The 16253-nt window shown below is 37.7% G+C and overlaps 1 protein-coding gene across 13 annotated transcripts in view; it reads left to right on the forward strand.

The window, feature by feature from the left end:
• The window catches only part of gphna (gephyrin a), a 479030-nt gene that overhangs the window by 436575 nt on the left and 26202 nt on the right, over positions 1-16253 (forward strand). For all 13 annotated transcript variants that reach the window (XM_015351213.2, XM_015351218.2, XM_015351214.2 and 10 more), the window contains 3 exons: positions 9403-9495; positions 11907-11962; positions 13068-13187. In XM_015351213.2, the coding sequence (XP_015206699.1) occupies positions 9403-9495; positions 11907-11962; positions 13068-13187 (269 nt within the window). The remainder of the gene's footprint in view (positions 1-9402; positions 9496-11906; positions 11963-13067; positions 13188-16253) is intronic.

Genomic DNA, 16253 nt, shown 5'->3' on the forward strand with positions numbered 1-16253 from the left:
AGAGATATCAAGTACATACAAGTCATTTTTTAAATGTTGTAGTTCGTCTTGAAAAAATGTTACGAGTACATCATCTATCAACAATTACACAGGTTATGTTTCCATATTGCAGATTTTGGTTACGTAATATTATTTTCTAGATTTCACATTGTGAATATATGATTTGGGCAAACAGAGCCGCAAAGAAGTACATTATGGGTTGTTGTTTTTTTTTGCAGTTTTATCTAGAACAAGCGATGCTTAAACCTTTGTCTGATTCTTGTGAAACTATCCACACGACAGTTACAGTACCTAGGAGTTGACTTCAGTGATGTCACTGATGGGATGTTTCTAAAAATCCATCCTCTGTAAAACGTCTTCTCCAGTTGTCCTGCATATGTATTTGCTAATGAAGCTGTGTGTTCTGAGCCTGGATCTCTACATTTCTGTATGAACCAGCTTAGAGGGCTAAAGACAGCTTGTGTTTAAATTGAGTGTAAGGCAATTTATGCTTCTAAAGGCATGGTCAGCATTTATTATTGTACTGTGGTGTAAACTTGTTCTGTGCCTAGTCACATTATTTTATAGTGTTTTTATAGCGTTATCAAATCCGGTGGTGCTGTGTGTTAGTTTTCTGACTCCCATGTGACATGGTCTGTGATTGAAACCTGTGAAACCGGTTTAATTCGTCACAGCCAGCACTCCAGCAGAGAGGGGGTTGTACTCGTAAAGTAGAAGCAGGCGAGATTTCCAGCGAAAGACACCTCCCCCTTCTTCAGGTGTGAGGGTCTTCTGCTCAGAATGAAAAGCTAAAATGTAATGTAGGCTCTGAATGGGTTCAATTATGATTTGGGTTTGATTAAGGTCGCTGCCTTTCATCTAAAACCCTACTTGAATCCTTCTAAACTAAAAATCAGTGTTAGTGAGTTCTAAATAAAGAGGTATCCAGGTAACAGTGAAACGGGCGGACAGTCTGGGGAGATCGCCCGTTTTCCATGTAAATAGTTCCCTGGTTCCGCACCCCTTGGCGTTTCTCTCGCTTTCTCTCGGGTCACCTGATCATTAGCTCGAAAGATTTCAGTGCTTTGTGTATATTCTAATGGTAGTGGGGGCAGGGTGTGTGGGAACAAGTTTGGTTGAAATTGCATTGGAGATCTATGTTCTTCACACCTGAAACATTTTCTCTGAAAGCATTTTCTTCGCAGTGTAACCGATCTTGTTACAGCATGTTACAGTTTACTATTATGTTTGTGTTTGTGTCTGTCTGTCCTGTGATGGACTGGCGCTATGTCCAGGGTGTATTCTGCCTTGTGTCCATTGCTTACAGGGATAGGCTCTAAATCCTCTGTACTGGATAAAGAGATTAGAAATGGAAGTAAAGGCACTGTGTGGATGGAACTATACACAGTGTTAGAAACCCACTATGAAATGGCAGCATCTCTCTGAGAATAAAATATTTTATAGTGCTGGCTTAAGGAAACAGCCTTTCCACCTCTCTTGCACATCACTATCCATACCTAGTTATTTAAACAAATTGCCTCTAATTATAAACATCTTAATATGCTGGCTCTGTGGATCCGCATCGGCTATGTTTGCCCATTCCTTCAATTCATGTGCATCCAACACACAGTTCAATGCCAGCAACTACACATAATCTAAAATACAATCCTTATTTCAGTATCTATGTAAACATATAGTCTGTTAACTTCATCATCTTCATCAAAAGTATGCCTTACCCCATTAGGAAGTGTTCTTGTTATAAGTGTATTCCTCAGCTTTCCCCAAATTATCTTCTTCTTGCCAACATCTCTAGTCTTTTATCCTGCAATAACTCAGCCAACACTTAAATCTCCAAAAGCTGCTTGTGTTAATTTCTTTAAATCACATATATCATGTGTAAATACTGGCCATGTAATACTCTGCATTGTGGAATAATAGTTTATTTTAAAGGGAACTAGAGAAACTAAGAACTAGAGAAATCAAGAAAGGCTTTTTTTCTAGAATTAATAAATGCACATCCTGTTCACTGGGGAAATTAAATCCACACTGAGCAATCTTCAATATGTTCAGAATATGTCAGCAAGAATCCTATCAGGGATGCATTACACCTGTTTTCAAGTCCTTGCACTGGTTACCTATCAGATTTCGAGTCAACTTCAAAATCCTTATCCTCCTCATATACTGTCCTACAACTGTTATTATTGATCACCGAATTATTGTACTTGACATGACTTCATTCAGCCTTTCCTGAACGTCTATGACAGGCAGAGAGAGTGCTGTTTCTGGTGTGATCTTTTGCAGTTGACATTTCACTGTTTTAAACGAACAAGAAATTAGATTGCTCATAAATCACTTATTCTATATAAACACAGCGTAATTGCCCTCCCAAAATCCTCTTTTTCTTGTTCGTTTTAGAGACCTTGATCGAAACTGATTTTAGATGTCAGAAAGGATTTATTTTCTCTGTATTTCCTACATTGCTTTGTCGAGATTTTAACTTTATATCTAACTTTATATCTAGGCTCAGATTTCAACTATAAATCGTACAGTAATTAAAAGCAGTAAATACTGATGTTTTGCGCCCTCTTACCACAAAAATATATGTTTTGTAGTTGGGATTAACTTTATTTTGTACGCGTAGCTACTCCGATTCGGACACCGAACAGTTAAAGATGATGGCAAATCAGACACCCAGAGAGGGGGGGGGGGGGCGTCTTTTGCCTCTATAACTAAAATGCCAAATAGGAGTGGCTTAAGCGACATACACAGTCGTGTAACTGACAGTTTGAGGTAGCCTATCGTGTAAATTTCGCTTTGTTGCTGATAGGTTAAGCTTTCGAAACTCTGCCCCAAAGTCATGTGACTGATTTTTCGCCCTGTTTCGTTGGTTAAACGCAATGATCACAAGCACCACCATGGTAAGTGGGATGTGTAGTTTTTAATTCCGTTTGAATTATAACTGTACGTACTGTCTTCATATTTGGCCAGGGCTTTAAAGAGAAGGCGCGCCAAAAAATGTCAGTGCCGTCGTCTCCGCTTTAAAGGTACCCCCGTGCTGGAAGAATCTGACCTCAGAACGTTTGCCCAGCGTAGTTATAGTGGACATAAAAACAAGAGTTCGCTGGCATTATATCCTAGAAGACACAGACCGGCGCCAGACCGGTAAATGCTTGATGAACTAGGGATTGGACAGTTTCCAAGTGCTTGTACAATCGATGGAAATGTTCAAATAAATGTGCAAAAGAAATAAACAAAATAATCATTTATTTCTTTATCATATTGGCTAGCTAATGTCCTCTCTTTGCTAGTTAGTGGCTGTGTTTCTGCGTTGGGTAGCAACGGGTGACTGTTCTCAGGCGGAAGATGTAAACAATAATTAAATGTGATAAAGTATAGTTTGGATGTTTATACATTCATGTTAATCGTATTCTTGATTTATTTCAATAAGTGTTCATGTTTCATTTGCTAACTTAGAGCATATTGTGCAATGAAGAATAAAATAGCTGCATGACAAGTGACTTCCTTCTCTCAGTGGAAATTAAAAGGTAGCCTGATAAATTATAAGACAGTAAGAAAGGTTCCAATCAGGAGGAGACAATTCTTTCCATTTTTTTTGTTTGATTGCTGATAGCAAACTGATCTGAGGATCTACTCCAGCTCTTTCTCTTTTTATCATACAGTAAATTTTATTTTCTTGCTTTCTGAAACACAATATAACAAAAAATAACCTCACAAACTCAAAGAAAAAATCCTTGCTCCCCCCCCCCTCCCCTTGGCAGTACTTCCTCCCATGCTTTTAACTAAGGGCATCTAAAATACTGTCAAACAGCTACAATGGTATCTCTGTACAAGGCTTTGACTGTGTCAATCACAGCACCTACCGTTCCCTTACCAGCAATAACATGGATTCTAACACTCAGACATTAAAAAAGTCAGGCCAAGAGAGAAAATACCGAGCTTTACAACATGCGGTACCAGTAACATTTTACCCACAGTAGACTCACCAACCAGATGTGTTTCAGTTTCTGTGATAAGCCTAGATTAATCATATCCTCTCCTCTAGTAGGAGCACCAAGTGTAAACATGTAACGTCCCTATTAAAAATAATGGCAAAACAGAAGTTCACTCTTTCTAGAACATACTTTCCTATGGACACTCCTAAAATGTATAAAATAGTGTCCACAGCATCTCATAATAGAGGCAAATGGGGAACTACAAACTCATTTCATACAATGCCATCCATGAGGGGTTAAATACACCCTGAGAGAAATTAATTTCTGGATAATTCAACGGCTGTGATTTCTGGAATATGTATTATCCCAAATATTTTCAAAAGGAATTGAATCATTTCAATGAATCTGTGCCATTCAAGTACCTGCTCCAGACAGTAACCACTGCTAAGGGTTTATATGAAGCGTGCATTAAAAGACTTTAAAAAAATGTCATGTTCCCATAAAAAAGTCATGCCTTGGAGTATAGACCCCCAAAGGAATGCCATAGACTCAAACTGCAAAATAAACACATACAGAAAGAAAGTATTTGTATTGTAATTGCAAATCCTGGTACTGTATGAGTGATTGGTATGACTTTCCTCATTACAAATCTCTTATTAGAATTTAAATTTCTCTGTAACTCCAGGTCAGAACAGAGAAAATGTAACTGCCTTAAGGAGTTTACGATTATGAAAAATAGAAGGATAAGCATGATACGTATGTCTTCTGTCATTTTCTAAGTCATGTTACTGAGCACCAAATCTTATTGAGAATATGAATCCATTTAAGGTTTATACCATTAAAGTAACGGTTTATTCCATGCTGAAAATGTTTGTACCAGACTTTTTTGAGGCCTGTTTAATTGTGTCTGAAGTCTGATGTTGTAAATTTTATTGTTAAAAAGATCCATGAAAATGTCACTACTAAAGTTAGCTGGTACTGTTGGTATTGTAAGTGGCAAGTAGAGCTCATATTTTAGATTTTGTGTAGTTTTTAGCGTTGAACTGTGTGTTGGATGCACATGAATTGAAGGAATGGGTAAACATATCTGATGCGGATCCACAGAGCCAGCATATTAAGATGTTTATAATTAAAGGCAATTTGTTTAAATAACTAGGTATGGATACTGATGTGCAAGAGAGGTGAAAAGGCTGTTTCCTTAAGCCAGCACTATAAAATGTTTTATTCTCAGTGAGATGCTGCCATTTCATAGTGGGTTTCTAACACTGTGTATAGTTCCATCCACACAGTGCCTTTACTTCCATCCATTTCTAATCTCTTTATCCAGTACAGAGGATTTGGAGCCTATCCCAGTAAGCGACGGACACAAGGCAGAATACCCTTGTGAACACCCTGGACATAGCGCCAGTCCATCACAGCACAGACAGACACAAACACACACACACACCAGGGCCAGTTTAAATCTAACCTCAGAACCTTTCTTTTCAGACTGTAAGTCTGTATCTGCTTCATTCTCTAATTTTGGTAGCACCTCTAACTGCTTGTCTTTCTTATATGCATTTACTTTGTAATCTGTGGTCCTTTTATCTGTTTTTACATCTACTGTATTGCTTTGAGATGCCACCTTTAATGGTGATATATCAAATAAAGTTTTTTATTATTGTTATAGGGAAACATGATCAGATTTTCCCTGGTTCAGAAAAAAAGATCTAAAGTATACTAGTTTGTCACTCTTCTCATTCCCTTTGCTAAATGACTTTTCATACTAATCTGATCAATCTAACTGCCAGTTTTCTGTGCTTTCTCTATCCTGCTAGATTTGCAATTATTCTGAAAATTTTCGTCTTGAAATAACTCATTTCTAAATACCTTTTTCACTGTTAACATCTTGCAGCAACTCTGCGACAAAATATACACTCTGACAGTTCATCCTGCTACCAACATTAAATAAAACAAATCTTAAGATTTCTATATTTATGTCTTTATTTAGTGGTTTAATTAGTGACAAAGGCTAAACTTTCTTCGGAAAATGTCTTTTATGTGTTCCGGAAAAAACTGACTTGCTTTAACAAAATATGTTTACAAATCCTTTCACCTGGCATTTTCGTAGTTAGAAATTATGGAACGCTCTTATAAAAGCAAGGGAGTTTTTATGTCCGTTGCAGTTCTTTTGCAACATGAATATAATTATATCGTTATTAATTTCTTGAGATACGCGATTCCATATTATATTCCCTTTTAATCAAATTCTAAAAGTATGCTTGTTGACTCCGGTATCACGTTAGTTAAAGACTTCGATGCTTAAAATGTTTAGGGAGAAATGGAATACTGGTGTGTATGTTTTCTTTAAAGTACCAAGACCAGCCATATACTGTATGTTTAAGTTCCAAAATTAATATCGTTTATGGACTTCACACGCGTTGCAGTATGCTCCTATTCTTTTTATGCTCAGGCACTAAGATCTCCCTTCTGCTTTGTGTAAGGATGGTATCAAAAGCAATCTTAAGTGGTGAGAAAGCTGTGCTCAATGTATTTAAGGGACTTAAAAGTAAAAGGAGATGCTTCATATTGCTTGACTAATTTTAAAAACTAAGTTATAAATGCAGACGCTCCCTCGGTGCGCTGCTCTGGTGCGCCGGCTCTTACACAGTGCCTGTCTGCCGTAAGCGTTACAATATACATACCCAACACTGCTTGTACCCATCTGTCATGCGAATAAAACACCTTGAATTGAATTGAATTGAATTGAGGGGAGAGGGGGGGGAATACTAAAGCCATTACTGGCTCAATACCCTCAATGGGCTTTGACGTGCTAATGCGTTGGTTTAACAGTCCGGGTGTGGCAGGCTTCCAATGTCAACTCGACTCGATTGGAAGACAATTAACGTATTTTGTGATATTTAGAAATATAAATTTGTTTGGTGCGATTGAGGTTTTATTTAATCTCTGACCAAGGGAAACGTTTCATTTTTTCAAAGAAATGTTTGTTAAAAAATAAAGTCATAGTTCCATGGGATTCAATCACAGACCATGTGACATGGGAGTCAGGAAACTAACACACAGCGCCACCGGATTTAATAACGCAATAAAAACGCTATAAAATAATGTGACTAGGCACAGAAAAAGTTTACAGCACAGTACAATAATAAATGCTGACCATGACTTTAGAAGCATAAATTACCTTACACTCAATTTAAACACAAGCATAATCAGGCTAATGCATTTCTACATTTTCTGTATGAACCAGCTTAGAGGTTCATACAGAAAATGTAGAAATGCATTAGCCTGATTATGATTAAAAAGCACATAATTAAACACGCGTTTGCGATTTAAATAAGAACACGATTTAAATCAATGTAAATGTTTATATTGTAACACATACTGTCCAGCCTCCATTTCTCTATAAAATTTACTCTGTTGCACACACACACACAATAGAAGCAGGAACCGCTGCCAGAAGGGAAGATATGTTCAAAATATCGCAAATATCGATCATGTTGCGATATTTTGAAATATAAAAGTCAATTGATTGTCCATAATATCGCTATTCGATTTTTTCGAAGAAATGTTTGTTAAAAGAAAAGTCCAGCACCAGCTGGATTCGAACACACAACCTGCCAGTTGGTAGTCACGCACCTACACCAGTAGGCTACAAGACAGCTCGCATGAACAGGCAGGCGAAACAGCCCTACACAGCCCTGTCGCAGTACACGGATATAATCATACCGTTATTAAATTCTTTAGATACGCGATACCATATTATATTCCCTTTTAATCAAATTCTAAAAGTATGCTTGTTGACTCCGGTATCACGTTAGTTAAAGACTTCGAAGCTTAAAATGTTTAGGGAGAAATGGAATACTGGTGTGTATTTTTTTCTTTAAAGTACCAAGACCAGCTATATACTGTATGTTTATGTTCCAAAATTAATATCGTTTATGGCCTTCATACGCGTTACAGTATGCTCCTATTCTTTTTATGCTCAGCTACTAAGATTTCCCTTCAGTGGTAAAATTCAATATCTACAACGGGCACAGTAAAGACGTTTACAGTAAGTCTTTCTACAACAGACCAACAGACCACGAGTGCCCCTGTCAGTCAACCAATCACACACTGCGGTACCCCGCGTCATCTTACATCATGATACACGACACCTCAGCCAATTACCTGCGGTACGTGTCTGTACCGCTCACTTTGAATGGCTGCATCTGTAAGGGTTGTAAACAACCTGGGATGAGACTCTCCCAAGGAATCTCCCAGACAGTAAGGCGCCAGAGATGACCTTTTATAAGGATGGCTGGAGAATCTCAGCCTTGTTAGTTGTTCTTTATCAGGAAACTGTCAGATAGAAAAACACCTTAAATGTGAACTGAATGGAATGGCCTCTCTGTATCCAGCACCACTGAGATGAGGGAGAGAGAGACTGGCAAGGGAGCAGCAAACTTAATTCCTGTATTTTTAATAAGCCTTGCTGCTACACAATACATAATAATGTACTGGACAAGGTAACACTTCACAATATATTTCAAAAGAAAGACTTTTGCATAGTAATTAGCTAGTATGTCTGTTCTTACACTTACTTACAGTGTTACACATAGTTGCCAAAAAATTACTTCACAGCAGATTAAACTTTGAGTAATTCATGAAAACTGAAAGGTTACTGGAATATTGAGCTTTATTACTAACACATGCGTGGCACAATGTTGCAAGGGTTTGCATTGCTGCTTTGCAGAGCTGGAGCCCTGCGTTCAGTTCCAGACTTGGGGTGCTCTCTGTTTGGAGTTTGTTCGGCCTCTACATGTTTGCGTGGATTTTCTCTGGGTGCTTCCTCTCACAGTCCAAAGACATACTTTTAGGTTAATTGGCTTGTATGTGTCTGTGTGTGCCCTGTGATGGACTGCTGTCCCATTGAGGGTGAACCCTGCCTTGCGCTCGTTGCTTGCTGAGATAGGTTCCAGGTCCCCTGTGACCATAAATTGGATGAAGCAGCTGGAAAATGTACAGATGGATATTTAGAAAATGGATGGATGACACATTTATTTTTCACATTTGAGAAGAGCTAATCTCCTCTTGAAATTTTATTTGCTGTATTTATTGAGTAAAAAAAAATCAAAATTGCAAAGGAATAACAGAGCAAGAAGAATGCTTTTGGCTGTCTTCCAGAGGGTTGAAAATATATTTCTGTTCTCTTCTGAAAAAATTAGTCACGTGAGCAATAACAAGGGCAGTTTTTCCATGAAGATAGCCTTCTGACACATTCCTTTGTAAAGATAAGATGTAGAGACCAGGAAACATTCAGGTATTAAAGCCTCTCTGACTCCCCAACTTAAAATGGAGCCTCCATAAATCTGGATTCTAAATACTATTATGGATGTCTTCGTACTGATGAAAGAACAGAAATTTAATAATAGGATGTTACTCTTTTAATATGTGGTAGCCTTTCCAACATGTACACTTCTCTCCGCTCCAGATGGAATGGGTCGAGTCCTTGCGCAGGATGTATATGCTAAAGACAATCTGCCGCCATTCCCAGCTTCAGTTAAGGATGGCTACGCAGTACGAGGTAATTTTTTTTCAAATGCTTCAATATTTAAATTATGCCTCTATACAAAAAAGAAACATTACAGAGAAACAAAGATTACAGATTGGGGGTATGCTAAAATGTAATTGGTGATTCTAAATTCTAAAAATCCAAAATAAAAATGCAAATATTGTTCCCACTGATTTGTACAAAATGAGCTTTGTTTTTGAGTTTAGGTTATCTATCTAAACAGTACCTGTGCTGGTGTGGTAGAATATTTATCTGTGTTTTTGGGAACCCTTTCCAGTCTTCATTCATTTTTCAAAACTGCTTTAAATGAGGTACTTAATAGAGTTGTTGTTATACTGTGGTAGTGGACATACAATAAGAACAAAAATTGGTTTTCAAACTACATGGAATTTAATTTGTGTCCTTTGTCCTAGAGTCTCAGTCCTAGTCTGAGTACAATGTGGTGCTCAGTGGTTGTAGTGGTTGAAAAAACACTGGGCTTCTAATAGACCATGAGACATGTGAGTTTACATGAAGCATTAATATGAAATTGCCCTTTGAGCCGTGTAACAAATCTGGAGCAAATGCAAACTGGCATGTGCGCTGAAGCTCTCCTAACTGAATAATTTTGTGTTCATGATCTTTCATTTAAAATGTTCAAAAACAAAATCCTTAGTCTTGTTTGAAATGTGTTCAAAATCTACAAATCTATTGTTCTGGTGTCACAATCTCATCCATCTCCCCCCCCCGGTACCCCCTTAGCATTACATGCTGTATAAGTGGGTTCCACACTCTGATCAATGTAGGTCTATTGTGTATAATTAAATAAATATATTTTTAATATTGTTTTGATAATTCACAATTATTTTTGTTTCGTTTGGAATAGCTAATTGTGCGTGAATGAGAAGTGAACTGTATATGCAAACTTCTCTGACCTGCCCAACTACAAAGTCACTTGTCTTTTAACTAATCAGTCAACAACTCCATACCAGAGGTTGTGACCCAGTAAGTTGAGAGCTCTAGCAGCAGCACAACCTGAGAGAGTGTGGGAAGTATCTCTGGGTCACTGAGATCCAAGAAAATCCCTTCCAATGGCCTTAGCAGTGTTCAGTCAACTGTGCACCACTACTTGGAAATCCTGGTCAAAGTCAGCCAGTGACACTACCCAGGCTCGAATCCTTAACCATAATGTTCAAGCTGCAGTTTTACCATCTGAGCTACTCAGGAAGTCCTTAATTAATGTTTAAATCAGGGGGATTGATTCCTGGTTGACAACCTCAGTTTGTTAACATGTTTGTAAATGGTGGGTTTGAATTCTAGCTAATCAAGTTAAATCTTTACATAGACAACATCTACGCAGTTTTTGAGCAGTGTAGGCATGTAGGCATGTGTGATTTTATTTTTTTAAGTATAGTTTTTGACACATGTCAAATATTAAATAGTACGATGTTTGGCACACTTGTGATTTCACTTAGCTTTGTCATCATGAAAACATGTCTCTTTCCAGGGAAATATGTATTAGTGACAAATTAGTATGTAGGTATTACACTATTCAATGCTACTATTAAAATTATGTTAAGTGATGTTTAATGTCAAACTAAAATGTGAGTGCGGTGTTTTAAGATCTGTTTTCCAGGTGAGAAAATGCATTTTCCTTAGTTCAGAGCAATAAGAAGATAATACACATGAATAGCATTGTGTCTTAATTTGTTTTTAATTTATTAAGTTTTCTCTGTTCAGAGATTTCATTCACAATTATTTGCTAGTCCCCTGAACAACTAGCAATTTGCCCCCATCCCATGGGATGTACAGTACTAACTCTGTAAATCTTCAAAAATGTTCAGTCCTGGAAGCTAGGAAATGCTAATGTCCATGTTACAAGCTGTCTTTCTGAAGATGTTTGCTTTACACAACTTTCTGCTGTGTTATTGACAGATGATTACAAAATATTTTTTAATAATATGGAAGCCTTATTGTGTGGATGATAAAGATAAACAAAAAGACAAGACACCTAAACGATTAAAGCAGTATGTTGTCATGTACTGTAAGACTTTGCGGAGCCTTGCTGCAGTAATGTTCTATAAATAGATGTTTTTTAACTGTTTCAGATGTTCTCAAAAGAAAATATGATCATCAAATTAAGTTCCATAAACTTTCTTCTTTTCACTAAATTTGTGTTTAGGTATTTATGGCTAAGAAACTGTATTTGGACCAAAGAACAAATTGCAATGAAACAAGGTCCTGGTTTTCTTAATGGCATAAATCATGGGGTTTCATATGGGCTGCACGTACAGAATGCATAACAAATTTAACATAAATGACTTACAAAAACTGATAAAACAAGCATTTTCTCTGGCTTGACACCAAAAAGTAGTTAACTTTTGGTTTTAAAAAAAATAGTAATAAAAGTAAAAAGCATCTTGATAGTTTTCTCAATTTTTCAGCTGCTGATGGGCCAGGAGATCGTTTTATAATTGGAGAATCTCAGGCAGGCGAGCAGGTAAGGTCTGTTAGTTAAACATTGTGATGGGAGTCAGTACTGAGCCAGTGCTGAATGTTTCAGCGCACCCTGGGTCTGCTCTGTCTTGGAATACTTTGCAGGTCAAATTCATACAGTACCATCCCTTTTCCCTCCTGAGGTTACGGTATAATTCTGGGAAAAGTATAAACTTCAATAAAATTCATTCTGTGGATATGTTAACCATGAACTCTTTACTAGGACTAATGCAGCTAAACTCCAAAACCTTAAGGTTGCTTTTTTGCTTTCCTTTAAGAATAAAAAAAAATACTGAGCCTTTTTCACAGTTTTCGTTAGCAAAGCAGATAAAGAAGGTTGCAATTTATTTCCCTTTCTAAAGATACAATTACACCCGGTCCTCATCATCATGTTTAATTGGTGAAAAACGTAAAAGTGTTTCTTCCTGCCTTGAGAACACAGTGGAGGCTAATGGAGAAACAGTGGCAGTACATCAGTAAATTAGCACAACACAGTTGGTGCCTAAATATATTTTTTGTTTGGCTGATTATCTCTCTGATGTGATGAACAGTGTAGGTCAACTATTAAAATCTAAATAAATATAAAAAATATTTTTAGAACAAAGCACCTTTTATTTTACATAAATAATTGGCTTATCTTGTTTGCTATCAGTAGCTTATTACTCAAAACATCTCATCTAGCTTCTTTTAAGATGCCTTCACAATACAGCTAGGCATTAGTTCCGTACTGTATATTCAAAACACATACTGTACCTGCAACAGTTTCCCCTGTAACCTTCTGTACACAAAACATAAAAGATTCCTCTGATCTGTGAATCTTTCTTTAAAGAAGGCATTAATTGTGAAATGATACCAAGAGAAACCATGTACTTCTTGTAATGTGACACTAAAATTATATAAAGCATTCAAAATAAGATCTTGCTAGTGCATTGCATTGCTTAATGTTTATTATGTACATGTCTGACACGATCATAATTGTACTGGTTTAAGTTTTTTAGAGGGGTCATTAGTAATTGAAATAAAAGGACAAGGAGTCTAATATTTTCTTTGTTCTGCTGCAGTTTGAAGATACCCGATGATGATTTCCCTTGTGTTCCTGTGTCTTTCAGCCGACCCATACTGTAATGCCTGGCCAGGTAATGCGTGTGACAACAGGAGCCCCCATCCCCTGTGGGGCTGATGCTGTGGTGCAGGTGGAGGATACGGAGCTCATCCGGGAATCAGAAGATGTGAGTCCCCAAGCTTCTGTTTGTTTTCTTGCTCTTCAAGCCAAAAGCTTTACATGAAACCCCAAGCTTCTAAAAACTTCAGGAGGTGAAGATCCTCTTTTTTGCAAATAAATTTTTAAACAATGTTTTTCTTTCTTTTTATTTGTTTATTAAGCATTAATTAATAGAGCATGAAATTATTGTAAAGACTGCAAAATACATGAATGCATTCAGCTCACATTAATCACAAGGTCTCTACAAGATAATTCAACCATTTCTTGAAAGATCCCAATTGATTTATGGTCATGGGTTTATCCTGGTACTTAATTCCACACAGGTGGCCTAGACCAACGGTTCTCAAACTTTTTGGACCACCTCTGATCAAACCAAAGCATCCAAGTACCACCTACAAGTCATCTTCTCATAGGAACCACAGAAAATGACCAACATGAGCGCGTACATACACTCACATACACATATAATAAACATAGCTCAGGTGGGTAACTGCGTCAGCATGCATAGGATGCAAAGGAACAAGTAATAGGTTTATTCCTTTCTGAAAAGAAAAGAAATAAAACACAACGTTTTGTCTGTGGAGCCTTCTTCAGGTTGAGAAAGACAGGGCAGTAAGCAAAGGTAATGAAGCATAAGAGAACAAAAGCTGGGAGAGAGGAGGGGCGGGAGGCAGGAGGCGGGAGCAGGGGACAGACAGGGTGGCCAATCAGGTAGTGTGAAGTCAGGATGGGTGAAGAGAGGTGTGAAATTAAAACAACAATGAATAGAGAGAATTTAGAAGAAAATGAGTCTGTCGTTGAGAGAAGGGGAAAGGTGTGATCCTAGCTGCAGGATAATTTTAGTTTCTATAGTCTTTCTGATGTGGGAGTTAGGAAAACCATCTTTGAGAACACAGATAGAGAGATTAGTGTGATCATGGCTGTCAGAGGTGAAATGAGAAACAATAGGCTTGGAGAAATCTTTGATCTTCACATTCCTAGCATGTTCTCTGAAGCGGTCTCCGAGTCTCCTTCCTGTTTCCCCAATGAAGAGTGATCAAGAATTGTCCTGAGGTGCCTTGAATGAGTGCGGTGTTAGATATGTATTTGCAGGTGATACAGCGAGCTCTGTTGCAAAGGAAAGTGCCTGGTGTGGATGGTTGCTGAGGGCGGTCAAGGGAGCTGTGAACAAGAAGGTTAAATAGGTTAGGTGGTTGGTGATATGAGATGATGTGGTGGTCAGAGAAGAGGGCCCCAATGGAGGGATCATCCTGTAGGATAGAAAAGTTGTCATTAATAGTCCTGGAGATAGAAACTGAATTGGAGTGGTAGGGAAGCACCAAAGGAATGCAGTTGTTACGGCAGGAGTTGCTGCTCGAGTTGATGGTCCAAGGGGTGTTTTTGGCTCGGGCAAGGGCCCTTTCAATAACACTCTCCTGATGAAAAAATAGTACATTTTGAGGGCTTGATTGTGTAAATCGATGTCATCGCTACAGAGTTGTCATAGCCGAAGGAACTGTGAGAAAGGAAGAGAGTTTTTAGTGTATTTGGTGGTGCTAATAAAAATAGCACTGAGCACTTACCATTTCAGTGAGAGGGGTGAGCCTGTTTAGTCGAGCAAAGCAAATGTGAATTCATTGGTTGAGCCTTGATACAATTCACAACTTTGACAGCCAGAGTCTGCCAGATTTTAAATCGTAAGGCATTCCTCAGGCAAATCCTCTTGACTGCCAAGGCCTCATGGTGGATGCTGCAATGTATCCACTTCATATCTGGAGCATCCTCTCTAATTCTTGCAACTACACCGCTGTGTCTCTGTTATCACTCTAGCACCGTCTGTAAAAACTCCAACACTTTTTTTCCAGTCGATGTCATTCTCTTTGATAAATTCATTCAGAAGCTGAAATATCTGCTCTCCCGTATTTCTTGTTGGTTGCGGCTTATGGAACAGAAAGTCTTCATGGGACATGCCCTAAAACTCATATCTAACGTAAACAAGCAAATTGGCCAAATCAACAGCATCTACAGACTCATCTAATTGCAGTGAAAAGCATTTGCTCATCTTAACACGTTCTATCAGTGTACTTTTGACATCATCTGCCATATCAATAATTCTACAAGTGACTGTGTCATTTGAAAGGGGCAGCAGGTCAAGCAGTTTAGAAGCTTTTTCTCCACACATAATATATGTCAGCTCTTTTGCCAACGGCAAACAAAGTTCTTTACAAATAGTGTGGGGCTTACCTGCTCTAGCAATCCGTAAACTTGCATTATTCCCAGTTTTCGTTTCAGGAGTCCATCTCTGAAGTAAAAAGAAGTTTTTATTTAATGTGCATGGGAGTGTAACACAGAGACACTCATAAAGTCATGTATGTACCGACTTTAGATTTTTTATTGTTCTTCTGTTTTTTATCTGAAATTCAATAGTACATCTCTGTAAAATCAACTGAAATGGTTTGAGAAAGAGGATATAATTACATTATTGTGTATAATCTGATGACCCATAGTTGGTGAATTACACAGGTTGTGGAATATGTGCCTAGCTCAGTCAAGGCTTGAACACAGGAATAGCTGCCACCCTATGCATAACGAGCATGCATTCTTGTCCCTAAGTAGTATGAAAAAGAAAGTTCACAAAAATACAGAGCTTTTTCATTTTATGTCGTGTTTTTTGGTGTTCTTTTTAATTGTCCTAAAACTAAATTTACAAGAGTAAATAACAAGTGATATAAGTTTCTAATTTTGTAAGACAATATGCAACAATTTTGGCAAGTTAGTTAGTTCTTATCATATCTTACCTCATTAGTACTTATCAAGCAGCTGATTACACTCTCTGATCGCCAGCACAATTAGTATTGTGTTTCTCACTAGTTGTTTATATTAGTTTAGGCACACTGGAGTTAAGTCATCCTTCTCCCCTTTGCTTAGTTTAAAAAAAGCAGAACATGGAAGGAGATGACTTAAAGTGCTGATGACTCACCATTTATGCCATCAAATCTTCTTCCAGAAACAGTCACTTTCAAACTAAAGACTTCCTTTAGCTAATAATTTTCCTTTCTTGCTATTATTTTTTAACTTGAAACAAAGGCCGACA

The sequence above is a fragment of the Lepisosteus oculatus genome, chromosome 8 (assembly GCF_040954835.1).
Source record: "Lepisosteus oculatus isolate fLepOcu1 chromosome 8, fLepOcu1.hap2, whole genome shotgun sequence".
Taxonomy (NCBI): Eukaryota; Metazoa; Chordata; class Actinopteri; order Semionotiformes; family Lepisosteidae; genus Lepisosteus; species Lepisosteus oculatus.